Raw genomic sequence first — 17,186 nt, forward strand, 5'->3', positions numbered from 1 at the left:
CTCTCTGGTTAACTAATGTTTCACACTGGCATATTCTGACACCACTTCAAATGTTAGCAAACTATAACGAAAAGCCTCCAAAGAGTTAATGTGGTCATCTACATGATGCATTTTCCCATTTCTGCCGTCATGGCCCACATGTAGAGCAGTCAGCTGTAATGTCTTCTTACCATTCCAATACATTTCTTCAGGATGCCCCACACACTGATGGTGTTTCTGGCATACATGGGGGCAGGTAACGTTGTCCTGAAAATAAACACAAAATGAACATAAAATACATTATATAGATGAGCAGATACAGTACTACATATAGAAAGGCAAGAGAAGAAATGAAAGATGGCAAGTGAAAAAGGAGAGAAGGGAAAAGGTGAGATACTGTAACTAGATAAGACTACCAAACTAGCTGGACAACTGCAATTTCATTACAAAACATACAATGGATTCTAATGGTCAAGAAGTACATATAGTAAGTTATGTCTTGACATAAGTATAAGTAACATAGTTACTATATACATAGCACATTTATTACATAGTCAAACAATATATTTATATATAAATCACAATGTTCTCATTTGATATTAATTTTATCAGAGGGTATTCAAACAATGTAAATCACAAAATGTGAACAGGAAGCTCAGTTTACTGACGTATTAGGCAGTGAGCACCCACGCCCACACACACACACACGCCCACAAACGCCCGCTACGCGCGCACACACACAGTACATTAGCTACATATTCAAACTATGTTATTCCAATCCCAATATCTTCTAATTTTGTATTAATTTTATAACGATAACGCCATGTTCTTTGTATGCGTAACCATATACAAATGAAAACGAGGATAGCCTATAATCTCGCCATCAACACCTGTGCTGCATTTATGAAATAATTACCAAATGAGAACATTTTGTGCCTACGTACATTGTTTGAATGTTATTTTGTACTGTTATATGTACTTTTTGATCATTAGATTGGGCTCAGCTGGAAGACAGTGGTTGAGAACATCCTCATCTTTGGCAAGGCAAGCCAGTTTTATTTCTATAGCACATTTCAACAAGGCGGCAATTCAATGTGCTTTACACAGAGCATCAAGCAAAGGAAATATAACCTGTTGCTTTACACAGAGCATCAAGCAAAGGAAATATAACCTGTTGCTTTACACAGAGCATCAAGCAAAGGAAATATAACCTGTTGCTTTACACAGAGCATCAAGCAAAGGAAATATAACCTGTTGCTCTCCATGAATGAATGTCAGTTATATTTGTGTCACTGTCAATAGTGTTTTACTGTCTAAAATAAATAATATAAATATTGTCTCTGAGCCAGACAAATATTTCTGTGGAATGCTGTGTTACCTGCGTTTCTTGACTCCGTTCTCCTGCGGTACTGAGCCATTGTTTTTCTGGCTGCTGTCAAATAAAACAGCATCTTTAAAACTGGCTTCCGACGCAGCCTCGTATGACTCGTCTGAATCCAGGCCTGGAGATGGGCACGCACACACACACACACACACACACGTGTCAATGTTTTGATTCCTTTAGAAGCCAATATGACTTACAGCTTGCTTAGACACAGAACCATCCCCTAGATTTAGGGCATGCCAGTAGCTGATGGGATAGACGATAGAGAACATGGAGATCACCACAATAGCCTTTCTTACTCATCTGAAAACAACTCAAATGGACATTGAAGGTGTGGAATTGACTAGTGAACTTTATTTAAAGTATCGTCTAAAACTCTACATGAAAGCAAATAACTGTGATATTTGATTTTGTCTCATTAAAACAGCTGAAAATGTACATGTAACTGTAGTGAGATCAAAAGGAGAATAGCAATTACAACCAGCAGCAAAGGATTGATATTTAAAACATTCATCATAACGGAATCATCACCACACAACAATAACCTTTCTTACTTATCTTAACAACTTGAATCAATATAGTGGTATTATTAGTTAGAAAGAAAGCCCTCCTCTGACTGAGACAAAAAAAAGGTACCATATAATCGTCAGCGTTAGTGAGGACCTATTATATGGGTGAAGTTGTTCTTTATGATTGATGTAGCATATGTATTTTAACTTAAGCATGTAAGTATGTTCATTAATGCAGCCACCAGGCAAAGTAATAAAGTAGTAAAAGTAATAAAAGGACATGCTAATGGGTGGAGCAGGTGGTACAGTATGTAGACAGACACCCAGCTGTATGTGTAAACTATTACTCATGCAGGGTGGAGCCGAGGAGAGCTGCAGGTGAGGCCCTGACAGCAGCAGGCTGAAAATAGAAGGGCTGTTTATCATATTGCAAATACTGCTATACAAAAGATGTTTGTATTGTATTCAAGGTTGTAGGAGTAATTCTATTTCGTCATATTTGTTAACCAATTTAGGCATGAAGCCGATTCTGACACCAAATGTCTTGTGCACATATATAAAATAAATATAAAAAATATAATTTTATAATGGAAATCAAAGGGGCTCTGATTGGGATGAAGCATTGCCTAAATGCAGAGTCATAGTAAATAATAGATATGCCGTTCGCATGGGTATGACAGGCAGCCATTCCAGGGTTAAATTCAGCATTGCTGATGAATGCGTTTGGTTTATTGCGGGTGCTTTGCATGGGTTATGAAATATGAATGCAGCTCAAGCAACAAGTGCTATATTAAAGCTGAGGTTGTTCACCGCCTGCTACTGAATAATAGACCTGTTACTGGTGCAGTGGTGCACCTCCCACACATTCAGTCCACTGTCTGTGAACAATAGTATTAGATCATTATGACACCTGATATGACAGAATGAGGCATATCAAGTTACACACTCAGCAGGTGGTCAACTCGTTTGCGAGCACACACACACACACACACACACACACACACACACACACACACACACACACACACACCCTTTCCCTCCTCAAGATAAGGCTTATGCATTATTTAGGTAATCTACAGACCGGGACAGGTTAGGTTCCACAAGTTAACATTACTCATCAACATATCAAAACAGGAGGACTAGGACAGAGTTGCAGCAACACTAAATGACAATGTCCTACTGTAACTTGCGTCGGACTGATACCTCTATTAGCTGATGATGATATACATCACCATCAAGCTTTGAAATAAAGCACAATACTTGGTTTTCTTGTCAAAATGAAGATTGATTTGATTCTTGAACCGTCTGCATTTTACAGTTTGTTGTTGTACTGTACCAACTGTTCTGAGCACAGTTCATACAGTCAGCCATTCATCCGGGTTCCAACAAAGTGTTTAATTGCCACGTATGAATGGATCTGGGTTGCTAGGAGACCGATAAAACCGGGAAATGAATGAAAACTCTGTCTCCATCGGCCTCAATGTATTATGTAAACAGATTTACAAACTCTGTGTCCATAGGCCTCAATGTATTATGTAAACAGATTTACCAAAATGCTGGCATCTGGGATTATTTTCCCAGAATGCATGGAGATTCAAACAAACCACCCACCTGTGACGGCGTCGTAAAATTCATCCTCATTGTTCATCTTTCAGAGTCAAAACTCAACCGCTTGTTACAACGTAGATCTACAGCTTCTAGAACATGTTCCTTCTGGTGGCGGTGGGGTGGGAGCTGGGGTGGGGGTCCCAGAGAGACAATCAATCAATGTCCCTCTGGAGTGCAAATGTATCGCCAGTGGAATGTTCCCAACAATTTAAATGTATCGTTGTTGGAACTTAGGACTATATGAACTTTGTTCCAAACTCCAGATCTGATTCGAGTGTCGATCCAACCAGGCTGGAAGGTCAGTCGGGGCAAAAGGACTGCTTGGTGAAAGAAAGGACAGTCTCTCCAGGGTTGACTTTGTTCTGACTTGGTCTTCCTTAAGCAAATAGGACACCTGTAGAAACATATGAAAGACAAATGTTTAGTAACGGGCTGATCAGGTAGTTAAATATATAGATACATGGTGGTGTATCTTTATTTTGACCAAGTCTGGGAAATTCAATGTGTTGGTAAATTGAAGAGGCAGTTAATTAATTAATACATAACAAAATGCTGTTCCTCACTCCGCCTACAGCTATAAGGAGTTCTTTGTAATGAGATAGTAAAAGCAAAGCAAAGCAGAAACACATGATCGCTAAACGTGCACAAAGCAAACATGAATGCTGTATCAATTCATCCACAGCAAAGTCTGCATACTTGTGCTTTGAAATGCTACATGGTGCATTTAATTGCGCCTTTATCCAAAGCGCGTTAAAATGTGTATTACATCCACCCATTCGCACACACAGTCAGACACCAACGGCTGAGAAATCAATGCAACGCACAAGACTGCTCGCCAGGAGCCGTTAAGGGTGCGCTCAGCCTCAGGTGGCACAGTGGTAAATTATCTGCCCACCACCGCATAGTAGAGTTATAAACCACCACAATGCATCTGGCTTGGTCGAGTCTGTACTAACACAATTGGCCCGTGTTCGGGTAAGCCAGGTGGGAGGGTGATATTTGCAACAGCACTTTCAGTCTGGGGCGGGGGACCTGTCAGTGGAAAGTGTTGGGCGGGAGAGCCAGTAGGATACAACACACTGAATTGTGTGCGGGGAGGAATTAATTGGCATAGCGACTACATTGGGGAGAAAAGGGGGCAGTTAAGGGTTCAGTGTCTCGCTCAAGGACACTTTGACATGAGGTGGAGCCGTGGTCCACACGTCTAATGTGTTTAACCACATGAGCCCTAGCATTCATATTCTGGGTATGTCATAATAGGCAGATATTTGGCAGCTGAAAATAGCAGCTCTTCAAGCTCACAACACAGCGTGTTAAAACACATTGTGATCTTGTAGATGTGCTATTTTCGGTGAAGGGATTTGGTGTAGACTAGGGCTAATTAAAGGTCTTTTATTTCAATACAATTATTGAAATTAATGTCTACAGTAAAAATGCAGGACATAAACAATAAATAGATGGAAGAACTTCAACACGTGTTGATGGGCATTGAAATAAAATGTTCTGTTTTTGAGATGCAGACGCAGTTTTGTGTACTGTTAGCCATTCATAGCCAATGTACCCTGAACAACTGAAAATGTGACGAGACTGGCTGAGCGAAAGTCTATCATGGTCCACTGAGTGAAAACAGAGCCTTCTGGGGCAATTGTTGCATAAGTAGGACAATGCTGTACTAGGGCATTGATGTTCTTTAGTGTTTATTATTTTCTAATTACAACTTATAGGCTACATTCTGAATCTCAGATCTCAAATCTCAGATTCTCACACTAAAACTCAAATTATACTTTATCATTGTCAAATCCAATTCCAAAACATGCTTTCTCCTTCTAACATAATACATTCTCAAATTTCAAAATGATAAAAGAAAATCCAATTGTAATCATTTCCTTTTTTTTTTATAACCAATTCAATCTACTTCAATTAACTGTGCACAATTACTGCCCTTTACATTCAGAATGAGAACAGTCAACATGTACATAGACTACATACTACATGTAGTCAGTTGGGGAAACTGACTGACGGCCAAGCTACACCAGGCAATTTTGCACGCGTGCGTATGCGTTTACTGCGCGCGTACAGTGCGTTTGGATAGGACCAATATATGTCAATGATACCAGCTATACACCAGACGCACGGATACCGTGGGCCATCCTACGCGTGCTCTAAAATAGGATCGGTTCTAATTTTTTTACGTGCGTACGGTGCGTATGCCCCCATGCGCGCGTATCTATATATCCTCCCGGAAGGTTCCGCACAAATCTGCCGCGCGCCACAGATCTGGTGTAGCCGATGCAGAATTTGCACGCATACTTTGTGCACTTACGTCAAACGTCACACATGCCCGGTGTAGCTTGGCCGTTAAACGGAATGTGTGTGGGCACCTAAAAGTCAGACTCAACACTAACTTCACTCTCGAGACAGACTGTTGACGCCATCAATTTCAGAGGAAAAGAGGGTGCTGTTTTTCATTTATTTTTTGACGATGGGTTGTCGTTAATGTTCTTCAGAAGCATGACCACTCAGACTGCTCTAACTTGCATGGGCTCTGCAAGACTTGAGGAAATTAAGTTGACACGGAATGCATCCGCATGACGCATGACAAGATATTTACCCATAAGCACTGGCTTCTCATCACTACAATCCAAAACAGACAAGGACAATATGATGGCATTACCTTGATACTCATGGAACTGATGGTGCAAACATAGGCTACGTGACTGAATATTTACCCTCTACACTAGTAGTGTCACTGAGTTAGCAGTGAATATGATCTTGATTGGCACATCATTTTGTAAACAAATTAAATAGTTACTAATATATCTCGCTCACTACTAGGGCAGGCCTACAAGGGAACTGAGCTGATACACATTCTGCAACTGAAAATACAAAGACAAACAAACCCACAAGGAAACTGGCATCCGCTACGTCTGCCAATCAACACAGCAGCAGACATGCAGGATGAGATATATTATATAACTTCCTCATCCCAAGATTAAACAGTAATAGTGTAGTACAAAATGTAATCTAAAGGTTAGAGGAGCAGGTTGGTAACGAAAAGGTTGGGTTACTGCATGGTTTGATTCCCCGAACCAGCAGAAAGACTCTGGGTGGGGAAGTGAATGGCCACCACTGAAGCGCCCTTGAGCAAGGCATTGAACCACCAACTGCTCCAGTGGAGTTACTCAGTGGCCAATAGTAGAAGACTGTGGTTGTACTGGGCAGCTCCCAGGTGTGTGCGTCTCTTAATGTGAAGCAGGGCGTTCCCTGAAAAAGACTCAGTTCTCAGCTAACCTCCCCTGGGTAAATATTATAAAAGATATATAATATATAAAAAGATGAATGAAAAAAATATATATCTGGAAGGATCAATTACTTTCGTCTCTCAAATGGATACATTTACACTGAGGATTTTTGTTTCAAGGTCAAGGTAAACTTTATTGTCTACAAGGGACATTTGTCTTGGGCTTTCACCCCAGCTACAGCCACACGTAAAACATCAATGACAACAAAAATAGTTTACTTATCACTACAATGCAAACCTGAGAAATCAAATTGAGAAAGTACATTATATCTAGATGACAAAATATTATAATAAATAATAAATAAACTCACTGTCTGCTATACGCATGCAATAAAGCAAAAATAAAATCTCAAGACTGAAAACGTCATGATGATGTTTTAGGCCGACCAGCTGAAGAAATCATGACATTTCTGAAACCATTCATGTTTCTGGAAGATGCTTCTAAACTTGTAGATCTGCTATTTTTGTTTCTTGGCTTCTATGGAATCCAAATGACTGAAATCAATCAACATTATAGCATACTGTAGCGTAGCCTATATAGGAATAGGCTTGGGCTCAATCTGATATTTGATAATATCCAATATGGCGATTCTAACATTTGTAATATATCTAATCGATTATCCACTACCACTGGCACGGGGACATCTGTTGTGGTGTGTGTGTGTGTGTGTGTGTGTGTGTGTGTGTGTTAGATCATGGATTTTCAACTGATTATGAACCAAGAACCACCACCCTGACTAAGAATCAACCTGGGGATCACCGTGGGGTGGGGGTATATGGGCGTGGTGTGGGGGGGAAAGCTTGAAATTTAATTATTGACTGTTAAGGGCTTAATTGAATTTGATAATTTTTGTTTCCTTTTTTTTTGGCTTTCGGCTTAATTTTATATTTTTTATGGAGGGATAGAAAGTAGTCTGACATGAAATGGGTCGAACTCCACACTGCCAGACTGGGTTACCAGCCAAGGTAATTTGATGTGAATTAAATCAAGCCCTTAACAGTCATTATTTAACTGACATGCTAGTGGTCCTGAGATCAAAAAAGATTGAGAAACACTTATCTATTCCCTTCCCATGGTTGCCCTTATTCTGTTCTCTTAACCTTCCATAAACTCTCATACAGACACGTGATTGCATGATTATATGGGCACATTTCCGAATAATGGTGACTCAATCAGTCAATCCGCTGTAGGCCTGCACTTTCCTTTGAAATTCTAATTCCCTTTTCTGTAGAAGTTATTGATATCAGACTTCCCATGCTTACAACATCTTTAACAACAAGATAGACAAACGTCTACTTACAGTAACACAGATAAAGCCATAAAAAGTAGCCTAATATAAAAATTAAATAAGATAAAAAAATAAAATAACCTTAGACTAGAATACTGCTCAAGCCTTCTCACCGAAGCCTAGCCTACGTAGGCATGGGGAACAGAGACTGACAGACTGCAAGGCTAGCACTTCCTGCAGTCAGCATCATTACATTTATTTCCTTAGCTGTACAGTTTTATACAGCCTTTAAAATCCCCAAAGAATTACTATGTACTACTAGCACATTTTCTGCAATCAATTTCCAATTTTATTAACAAAGAATATACAACCCAAGGCCACTATGACTTCTGTGAGGAACCAAATGCCCTGCTAGGCTGCTACTGCTTCCTCGTGTAGCATTTAGAAGCAGAACATGTTCACTAGTTGAATTTTGCATTTCACGATGGCCGTAGTCAATAAATCAGTTAGGATTTCATCAACGAGGCTTAGCAGCGGGCAGAGAGGCGCAACAAAGTCCTGCTCACAATTGTCACTATGATCAGCATCATCAGATGTTGGTTCTCCTTACCTGTAGTGTAAATCCAATCTCATATGGCTTTTAAAAAACAAAAGCTATAGTGTCGTTTATAGCCCAAGATCTAGGGCAACATAATGTACAGTAGCTAACCAAGAGCTAAATGGATGTTGCCTCCTCCAACCTTGCACCTAGACTGCTGTATACAAATGGGGAGAACAAGAACGTCCCTGTTCACCCTCTTTGTATACTGTTGGTTGGGCCATTCACAGTAACAGGTAACGCCTCAGGCAGACTGCTGGACTTCGTACTCCATGTCCACAATTGATAAGAGGAAAAAAGAAACGTTTAGGTATTCAGCAGTCAAAATTAATATCTTCTGCTAAGTGCTAAGCCACATCTATGAAAAAGATTAATCTGTAATTGACAAGATTCTCCAAACACATACTGTAGTTTATGAATGTATGTCAGATACCTTCTACTCAGTTCACGGACAGTGGCGGGGACAAGTACAAATATGACTATTTCACCAATACAATATGCCTGGCTTCATAATGCAGAAGAAGCTAGCACATGTATTATACTTCATTATGATGACACAAATAACTTCTCAATCATTTAGGTCAAAGTTTACAACATTAATAGCACTGATGCAGACCAGTAGCATTTCTTTAAATGTCTCTCCTGCCTACAGAACGCACACATGAGAAACTCTAGTCTCTCTAGTAGATTTATTTGCACATAGAGTATGTGAAATTTGTCTCTTCCATTAATGAATGCAATCACACACACATGCATTTTTCATTCCTAGTATAATAATAGTTAACAGACCTAGTAAGCGCATCTCAAACAAAACAAATCTTTTATTTTTAACAATTCAAATAACCTAGACTTACTAACAAGTATTGATTCTGAAACCTGTCTGAATTGTATCCATTTAATCATATAAACTATGATCAAGTTCACATTTGCAGTCAATAAATTGACTTTTTGGTGACACCAGTAATGGCAGCCACTTTCAACCTGGCATTCCTATTTTAGGTCATTGTACGGTAGGTGAACACAGTGTGAATCTGCCCCGTTATGGTGCCACACTCAGCCTCTGCCAGCCACAGCAACATTACGTATTAGTGACAAATACCTTGGGCAATAACATTGGGCATTCATATTCTTTCAGTAGATAATCTGCACATCTCTCATATCATTATTCTAGGATTACAGGAACATGAGAATATATTGATCTACGTAGCATTAAGTTATTGTTTCTTCATTCTCATCCTGGGAGCTCACATTGTAAGCAGCATCACAAATCCTTAAGGTGTATAGGCTATTAACCGTTTCGCCGCAAGGATTAATTAACATGCCAGGATATCGCACCATTCAACCCTTATTTTGAAAATCCAAAACACAGCGACCGGATGTTGTGTCAGCTTATTGAGCTTAATAATGGTGTATGTGTTGTCTCGACGGGATGTTATTGTTTGCCTGGAGCATGAGAAGCAGTGGGCGACCAGAAATGCCACCTGGGAGGGGGTTTTGGAGACTAAAAGGCCTTGCAAACGGGGAGCGATAAAACGCTATAGTTCATTTTCAATGAGACCTCCGTTTTTGCAGGTGCCCGCGACTCACCAGACCTGGATTCTGTTTAGCTTTTTTTTACGTTTGCGTTGTTGCGCCCCTCTTCAACAGACCTGGAGGAGACCTGTGTTGATCCAGGCAACAACACCTGCATTCCTCACTTCACGTTTGCAAGGCCCTTAAAGCTACTGAAAGCGTGCGTGCACACACACACACACACACACACACACACACACACACGCATTACCGTAATCAAGATGGCGCAGCCCAGGGTCTAAGCTTTCCACTAGATCGAATCAAACACATGTATACAACTGAATAAACACAGATACTGTACGTATTTTGGCAGCGTCGCTTCCCGACAAATATCGCAGACTAAGTTTTTTTAGCAGGGAAAAGGTTAAAACATGCCACTAGTTGCATACACCTCCCAGGACTTTGCAAGGTGCATGCATTACTTTACACTACAGGGATACACAATAGCGGGAAGGTCAGTATGTTGTTTTAATATACAGTAGGCTATGTTCTTGTACACAGATTATTTGTATCAGATCAGAACAGCATCTGGTGGACATTGCCCAATACAGAAGAATCAGGATGTCCTTGAGACCAACTAGTTGACTAATCAAGTAATCATTAAGACAATCTATACTCATATTAGTCAACTTTGGATAAAATTAAAACATGTCAACTACCACCAGTGTTAGGTTGGCTCAACATCCACCTAACTATCCATGGCAATTTGGCAGTGCCGACATCCTTGCACTACAAAGCATCAATCCAAAGTAAAAATAAAAAATCTGTATTTTTACTGGTTCACTAGATCACGAGTTTACCCCAATGACCCAATCAGCCATATCTAAGCAAGTGAGACCTTGCTCTCACCAAACACCACAGCAAAACCTTATTTAGTTTTTTTTAAACTTTACCGGTGTCCATTGTTAAAAGAGTTAAACTCTGCAACACACACAGTCAGTCACACACACAGCCACATTAATTAGACAAAATGTCTAATTTATTCTTTATTTCCCTCCCTCTCAGTCCTTTTTTCTCTCACACACAAACACAAAGCTCTCTCATTGGCTGCAGCCTGCGGGAGGTTCTCAGATCATGTTGCTAACTCTCTCCCAGACGCCCGTGGGCTGTTACGTAACTATGACAGACATGGCACCATGCATGGCATGTACACACTCCACACACCATCACCATCAAGTCACATAATATGCATGCCTTGCAGGAGTAAAATTGCATGAGTCCAAAAGTTACGGAGAGCACAGTATGTTTGCTTGGTGTAAGGCAAGCCATTTACCGACTACAAACTCCAGTCGGTGTCCTCATTCACAAATGATATCGATTCCATAACCAGTTATCCACATTGACCTTTCCACCATATATGAGGTGATGAAGTCCTCTTCCATCATGCTGTACTGAAAAGCAATTTTACACAACCCAGCATTTGGTTATGTGGTGATAGATTGTAATTGAATCCATCCAAGAGAACCCACCAGACAACATGATAATTTGATTTCCAAAAATGAATGGCCATCACTTTTGCCTGAATCACTGAACTTTTACTTTGTGAAGGACATTCAAGATTCAACAGATGTTTTAACCACTTAAACCCTCTAGTCTTAATGAAACGGACCCGAGTTACGACTTGATACTTGGACCTCTGTTTTCCGTCTACATCAAAAATAGTCCATCTGACAATCTTGTAGATACACAATTAAATATATTGTTCATTAAGTACTATTGACCGATTGTTACTACTAAAAGTGAATAATCACTCAGTATAACAGGTATTGGCAAAATAATCCCAATATCTGTAGCCTATAATTTATTTTAATACAGCATTTATGTTTGAATGTGAAGCTTAAAATGATGATTGAAGGCAGCTGATTCAATCAGTGTTTTCTGGGGAAGCTTTCAAAAAGGAGAACAAATGAAAGCAAAAGTTGGAAACATTAAGTAAAAATAAATGTTACATCTTTACTACAAATCAGACAACGTAACGTAGAAGCACTATCGACATTAAAAACACTGATTGTATTTCTTAGCTTTGGTTATGCTATAAAAGACATTTGTAGAGCTATAATATAACTAGAGAACGGATTGAGGAGCGATAGCCCCGCCCCACGCTATTCATTTCAATGGAAGTTGCACAGTGTATGGTCAGGACAGAAATTATGTGGTTGAACTTAGTAGTTAAATCAATCCTTTCTTTGTCATTGTCAAGAGCATTTTCTGCTGTGAGCCTGTGACAGCAGTCATTCCATAGTATACATAGTATAATGAATTAGTCAAGCTTACTCATTTCCATTGCCCCAGTCAGCACTGCTGTTGACTGGAGTAAGTGTAAGTAAGTACCAAGTAGTAGTACAGTAGCTTACTAAAGAATCTAACCTTATTGGCCTCATGTGGTATCAGTTCCTCGAAACATTACACATATTTCACAGCATCTTAGCACAGCCTACCAGTTTGTTTCGACAGTAGTACCAACTAATGACCATTGATATTATTAGCCAGACAGGATATTTGCAAAATATATAAGACGACTTTGTTAGCTTTTTTGCATTACCTGCTCGTCAGGGCACGCCACGGTCACACCGCACTTTTATTCAACCTATGAGGACGGATTCCGTGCATCTCAATGGGACTTGAGCAGTTTGCTGCCATTCGCAGATTTCTGCAAAAAGCATTCCAATTGAAATGCTTTGGCAGAATCCACCCTCATAGGTAGAAAGAATGTGCAGTGTGACTGTGCCCTCAATCCAGATAACTAGTATACAGTAGCTTGATAGCAGGACATGCACAGCTGTTCATATAGCACCAATGATCAGCTTGTTTCAGAGCTGGTTTATAGCTTTACCTAGTAACGACAATGCGAATGAAAAAGTGACAGTCTTTCCCATTTATGTTATATTTATTGCTACTTATCCCTATAATATATCATAATCATACCTTGATAAAAAAATATACTTTCTAAAGATTAGCTCACCCATCAGTCTGATCATGTTAGTCAAGCCTATCCATTCAGTTGTTCCATGCATAGTCCAGTGTACAGAGTGAGCTACTAGCTTATCATCCTCTGAGAGTTAGCAATAAACCCAGTGACAGAGCAAGTAAGCCTGGGACTGAGGCTAGTGACAAAGTGACACACAAGGGAAAGAGAGCTGTTACCATGCAATGAAGGACATAATACTGAGTCACCACAGCATGTGCGCGCACACACACCCTGTTCCCTCGCCTTATACACAAGCACACACATACCTGCATACAGTAGACACACCTCTGATGCTCCATAAGACATTCTACACACACACACACACACACACACACACGTGTAGTTGGCCTTTGACAGTATCAGAGGATCAGGCTCCTCTTTCATTTGAATAGAATGCAGCCAGGCCAGCTTAGTGGCTTGTTGTCAGAATGGACAAAGACCAGCAGCACAATCACAGTGGATCGTAGTAGGCACATTAAAATGGTAACCTTAGAAATTGAAATTTTTATACTGAGACCTGAATACTGACAGTGGTCCCTTTCAGGTAACCCTTTAAAAACACATTGTGTGCCCAGGACGTCTCTTAATCACCCCCTGTGGTGCCCAAGACATTTCGGGACGTCTTTGAGAATTCTTTGTGAAAAAGAAATTAAAGAAATAGCAGGAGTGAGACAGACAGGTGGAGAGAGAGAGAGATGCAATGTCTTAGATTTATGTCAGAAGCAGCCACAGATAGCCTTGGCTGAGGACATCAGCTTTGAAAGTAATCACTAAATACATTACAACACAGTCATACACAGTCACAGTATTATGTTGTGTTGTGTTACTGGGTCAAGAGTTAGAACTTCTTACCCAAACCTTTATGTTCTATGATACTCAAGGATTGTCATGATCATCAATCTTTCAAGTCTGAAATCGCAACTTTATCCCAGACAGATTTAAAAGTAAGAGAAATATAATTATGAAAGTTAACATTCTTCTATTGGAAATGAACAAGTTAAGTTAGGGCTGCAACTAAACATTTGTCTTGTGAATGTAATTTATCAATTCAAAGCAAGAAGACTGGTAAAATATGGTAAGCTAATGGGCCTCTGTAAATGTGTTCACCCAATAAAAGAAAAGTCAAAAACAGTTTATAATTTAATAATATTGAAGGACAAGACAATGTTCATGGCATGATCTTGATGCATGACTTATTTGATCGCAAAAAATAATTGAAATAATTTGATATATTAAATCAAGAAGCATCACCTTTAAATGTAATGCTGGTGTCTTTTGTTTAAAACTCAAATCCTGCCAATTTCTTGACAATACTCGCAAACATTACAACTAAGTGCCAAGATATTTTTCAGTTGCTTCCGATGCCATACATACCTCTTAAATGTGCATCAGTGCACGACTCCAAACAGGTTTACAGAATGTAAACAACAGAAAACACATGGAAACATTCAGCGGGAGTGAACATAAGGCGCGATTCATACTCCTATTTTAGAGCCGAATAAAAGTCGGTTCGGCTCTGTAGAGCCTACAATGTGACGTCATTTGAGGGGGGCGGCGGCACTACAGCGGTAAAATAAGAGTATGAATCGGCCCTAAGTCATACACTTCCATCTGCCAACACTGGGAAAATTATCGATATAGGAATCACCTTCTCCTCCAAATACAGCGACTGCCTATAATGCAGGAGGTTGACTATGTTGCATGCAGCTTTTGCACTTGGACAACCTCACAATTTACTTGTTTAGTAAGGAAGGCTTCCTCTAAACTCGAGTCAAAAGTACAGCCAACAACCCCCCCACACAGTGCACACACACACACACACACACACACACACACACACACACACACACACACACACACACACACACACACACACACACACACACACACCGTGCTGTGAGTTGTTACTATTACTATAGTGGAGCATGTTGCCGTAGAAACTAACTAGGAGGCAATTAATTAAGACACCAGGGGAGTAAGTATTATTAGCTAATATTTCAAAAGGGAACAGTTTCATCCGTTGTGAAGGAATAGAACTTCATATGGAGTTATACGGGTGCAGTACTTAGTTTAGACTAGTCATTGGTTAGACCAGTCATTAGTCCTACAACTACAACCTATCTCAAACCCTCACCCTAACCTCCCACATGGCAGCACACCTAAACCTAACCCATGTCTAACCAATGACTAGTCTAAACTAAGTATGCACGTGCACCCCAGTTATACATTTTAATGTAAATGGTGCATTTATATAGCGCCTTTAGAGACTGGGCTTGAACTGAGAACCTTCCAGTTCCCAAGCGGCCACTCCCCTAAGCCACTGCCACTAAGTCACTTATTTATGTGGATGACGCTCACCATAACCGACACATGGACAGTTTTGGACACTGAATACTGAATTGTATCTCGATGCCTTGGGGTATAAGTTTATCACGGCCAACGTTTAATGGTAACAACTAACATGTCATTGTTCCGACCTCCCGTTAGTCCGACCGATTACTAACACTATGTCAGACTTATGGGTCTGCACGTTTAACAAACAAGAATGACCCAGTCGTAATTGCCTGCTACAGCAAGCTCTCGTTTATGAACAGCTATAATCAGTTCATGTGCCTCAGCTCACAGCTTCACATTGTGGCGTTCAGACTATGCCGCCAATACGGCTTCACGTTGCGGTGTTCAGAGTATGGGTTTCATGCCGTGCATCTCAAATAATGAGATGTAGCCTCGATAAATAATTAAATGATGAACAGTCTTGTTATTTAGTTTGGGCACAATAGCTAAATGTCAATGACATTTTCAAAGTGGCCAAATGATACGAAGGCAATTATCTGCTCCTCTGTAACCTTATTCCCATAGCGTGTTCCCAAGTGTTAAACAGGTAATTCTGTTCTGGAGAGGAAATAAATACAACATGCAAGACAAGCTCTTGAGCCAGACTGGAACTTAAGAGATAGCAGCACATTAATTGGTTCACCCACCAAGGCACCCTACGATCGATGCATTTTTCCTAGAGAACATCTTTCTGTTTCATGGTGCCAATGTCCTGCTAATAACCTTTAAGACAGAGAAACGTATTGTATCTTTTTCAGTAGTCTGTTGTTGTAGAGACATTAAGGGGACAAACAGGCATGGGAACATTCCCTGCTCTTATCTTTGTAAGCCTGAACCATGATGAAGATAGAAGCTGATAGCGCCACAATAGACTGAGCATCAGTACTACTGTTAAAAGTAGAGCTGCTGCAGACTGCAGTATTGCTTTTTTTCCACCTCAGGGAAAGCCATTCAAACCATCATGGTAATCACCATTAAATGGTATTATCTATATATTTAACAACTGGACACCTGACAATGAAATGATTATTACATTACATCTTATAGGGGACTGGATGATGTGGACAACTTTCTTTTTTTACACAAGACATTGATATTAATTAGTGCTTCTTTGATTTTTGATAATTTAGCAGTAATGTAATATAAATGTATATATGATAATGGAATTATAACGGTAGGCATTATGATACCCAAAAGCCCAGACAATATCTAGTCACATATCACAATGCACACCCATACTTCAAATACTTGTCCTTCATTTGCCTTAACTTAATGGGTCCATCATCCACAGTTCTTGTCTTGGATGGCATGTTCACAAAAAAACAAGCGGTGAAACTGTCATCGCTTTTCGGTGGTTACGTAGAGTACCACGGTAATGCGGTAACCGCAGGAGTACTGATATTCTGATAATAGCCCCTTTTACAAACTTTGTGTGATGGGAATGCTAGAGATATTGTGCACAGTTCCTCCATTGCAGCAACGCCCTCACATCTCCTCACGCGCGCGCGCACGCACACGCACACACATACACACATACACAGTAACACACACACACACACACACACACACACACACACACACACACGTCACCCGTCTGTCTCTGTGACAAGGCTCTTTAACACTGTATGTCTTGGAATTAATACTAATAAAGACATTCTTATATCGCGACACGTACAATGCAGGGAAACGAACAGCATATGAATC

General features: G+C 40.1%; 2 protein-coding genes across 3 annotated transcripts in view; one reads left to right on the top strand and one right to left on the bottom strand.

Annotated features, from left to right (window-relative positions):
- The window catches only part of mtcl2 (microtubule crosslinking factor 2), a 304,621-nt gene that overhangs the window by 151,254 nt on the left and 136,181 nt on the right, over positions 1 to 17,186 (top strand). The gene's annotated exons all lie outside the window — the stretch shown is intronic.
- Positions 1 to 17,186, bottom strand: part of LOC310861026 (oxysterol-binding protein-related protein 2-like) — a 31,730-nt gene that overhangs the window by 13,888 nt on the left and 656 nt on the right. Inside the window, exons 1-4 of one of the 2 annotated variants that reach the window (XM_083768281.1) lie at positions 13,143 to 13,282; positions 3,484 to 3,874; positions 1,358 to 1,481; positions 171 to 246 (exon numbers count right to left, since the gene is read on the bottom strand). In XM_083768281.1, the coding sequence (XP_083624407.1) occupies positions 171 to 246; positions 1,358 to 1,481; positions 3,484 to 3,520 (237 nt within the window). In that variant the 5' untranslated portion in view covers positions 3,521 to 3,874; positions 13,143 to 13,282. Of the gene's footprint in view, positions 1 to 170; positions 247 to 1,357; positions 1,482 to 3,483; positions 3,875 to 13,142; positions 13,283 to 17,186 lie in introns of those variants that run through there. The other variant, XM_083768282.1, reaches the window with a different exon arrangement.

Source organism: Protomyctophum parallelum, assembly GCF_964188405.1.
Source record: "Protomyctophum parallelum genome assembly, chromosome: 7".
NCBI lineage: Eukaryota > Metazoa > Chordata > Actinopteri > Myctophiformes > Myctophidae > Protomyctophum > Protomyctophum parallelum.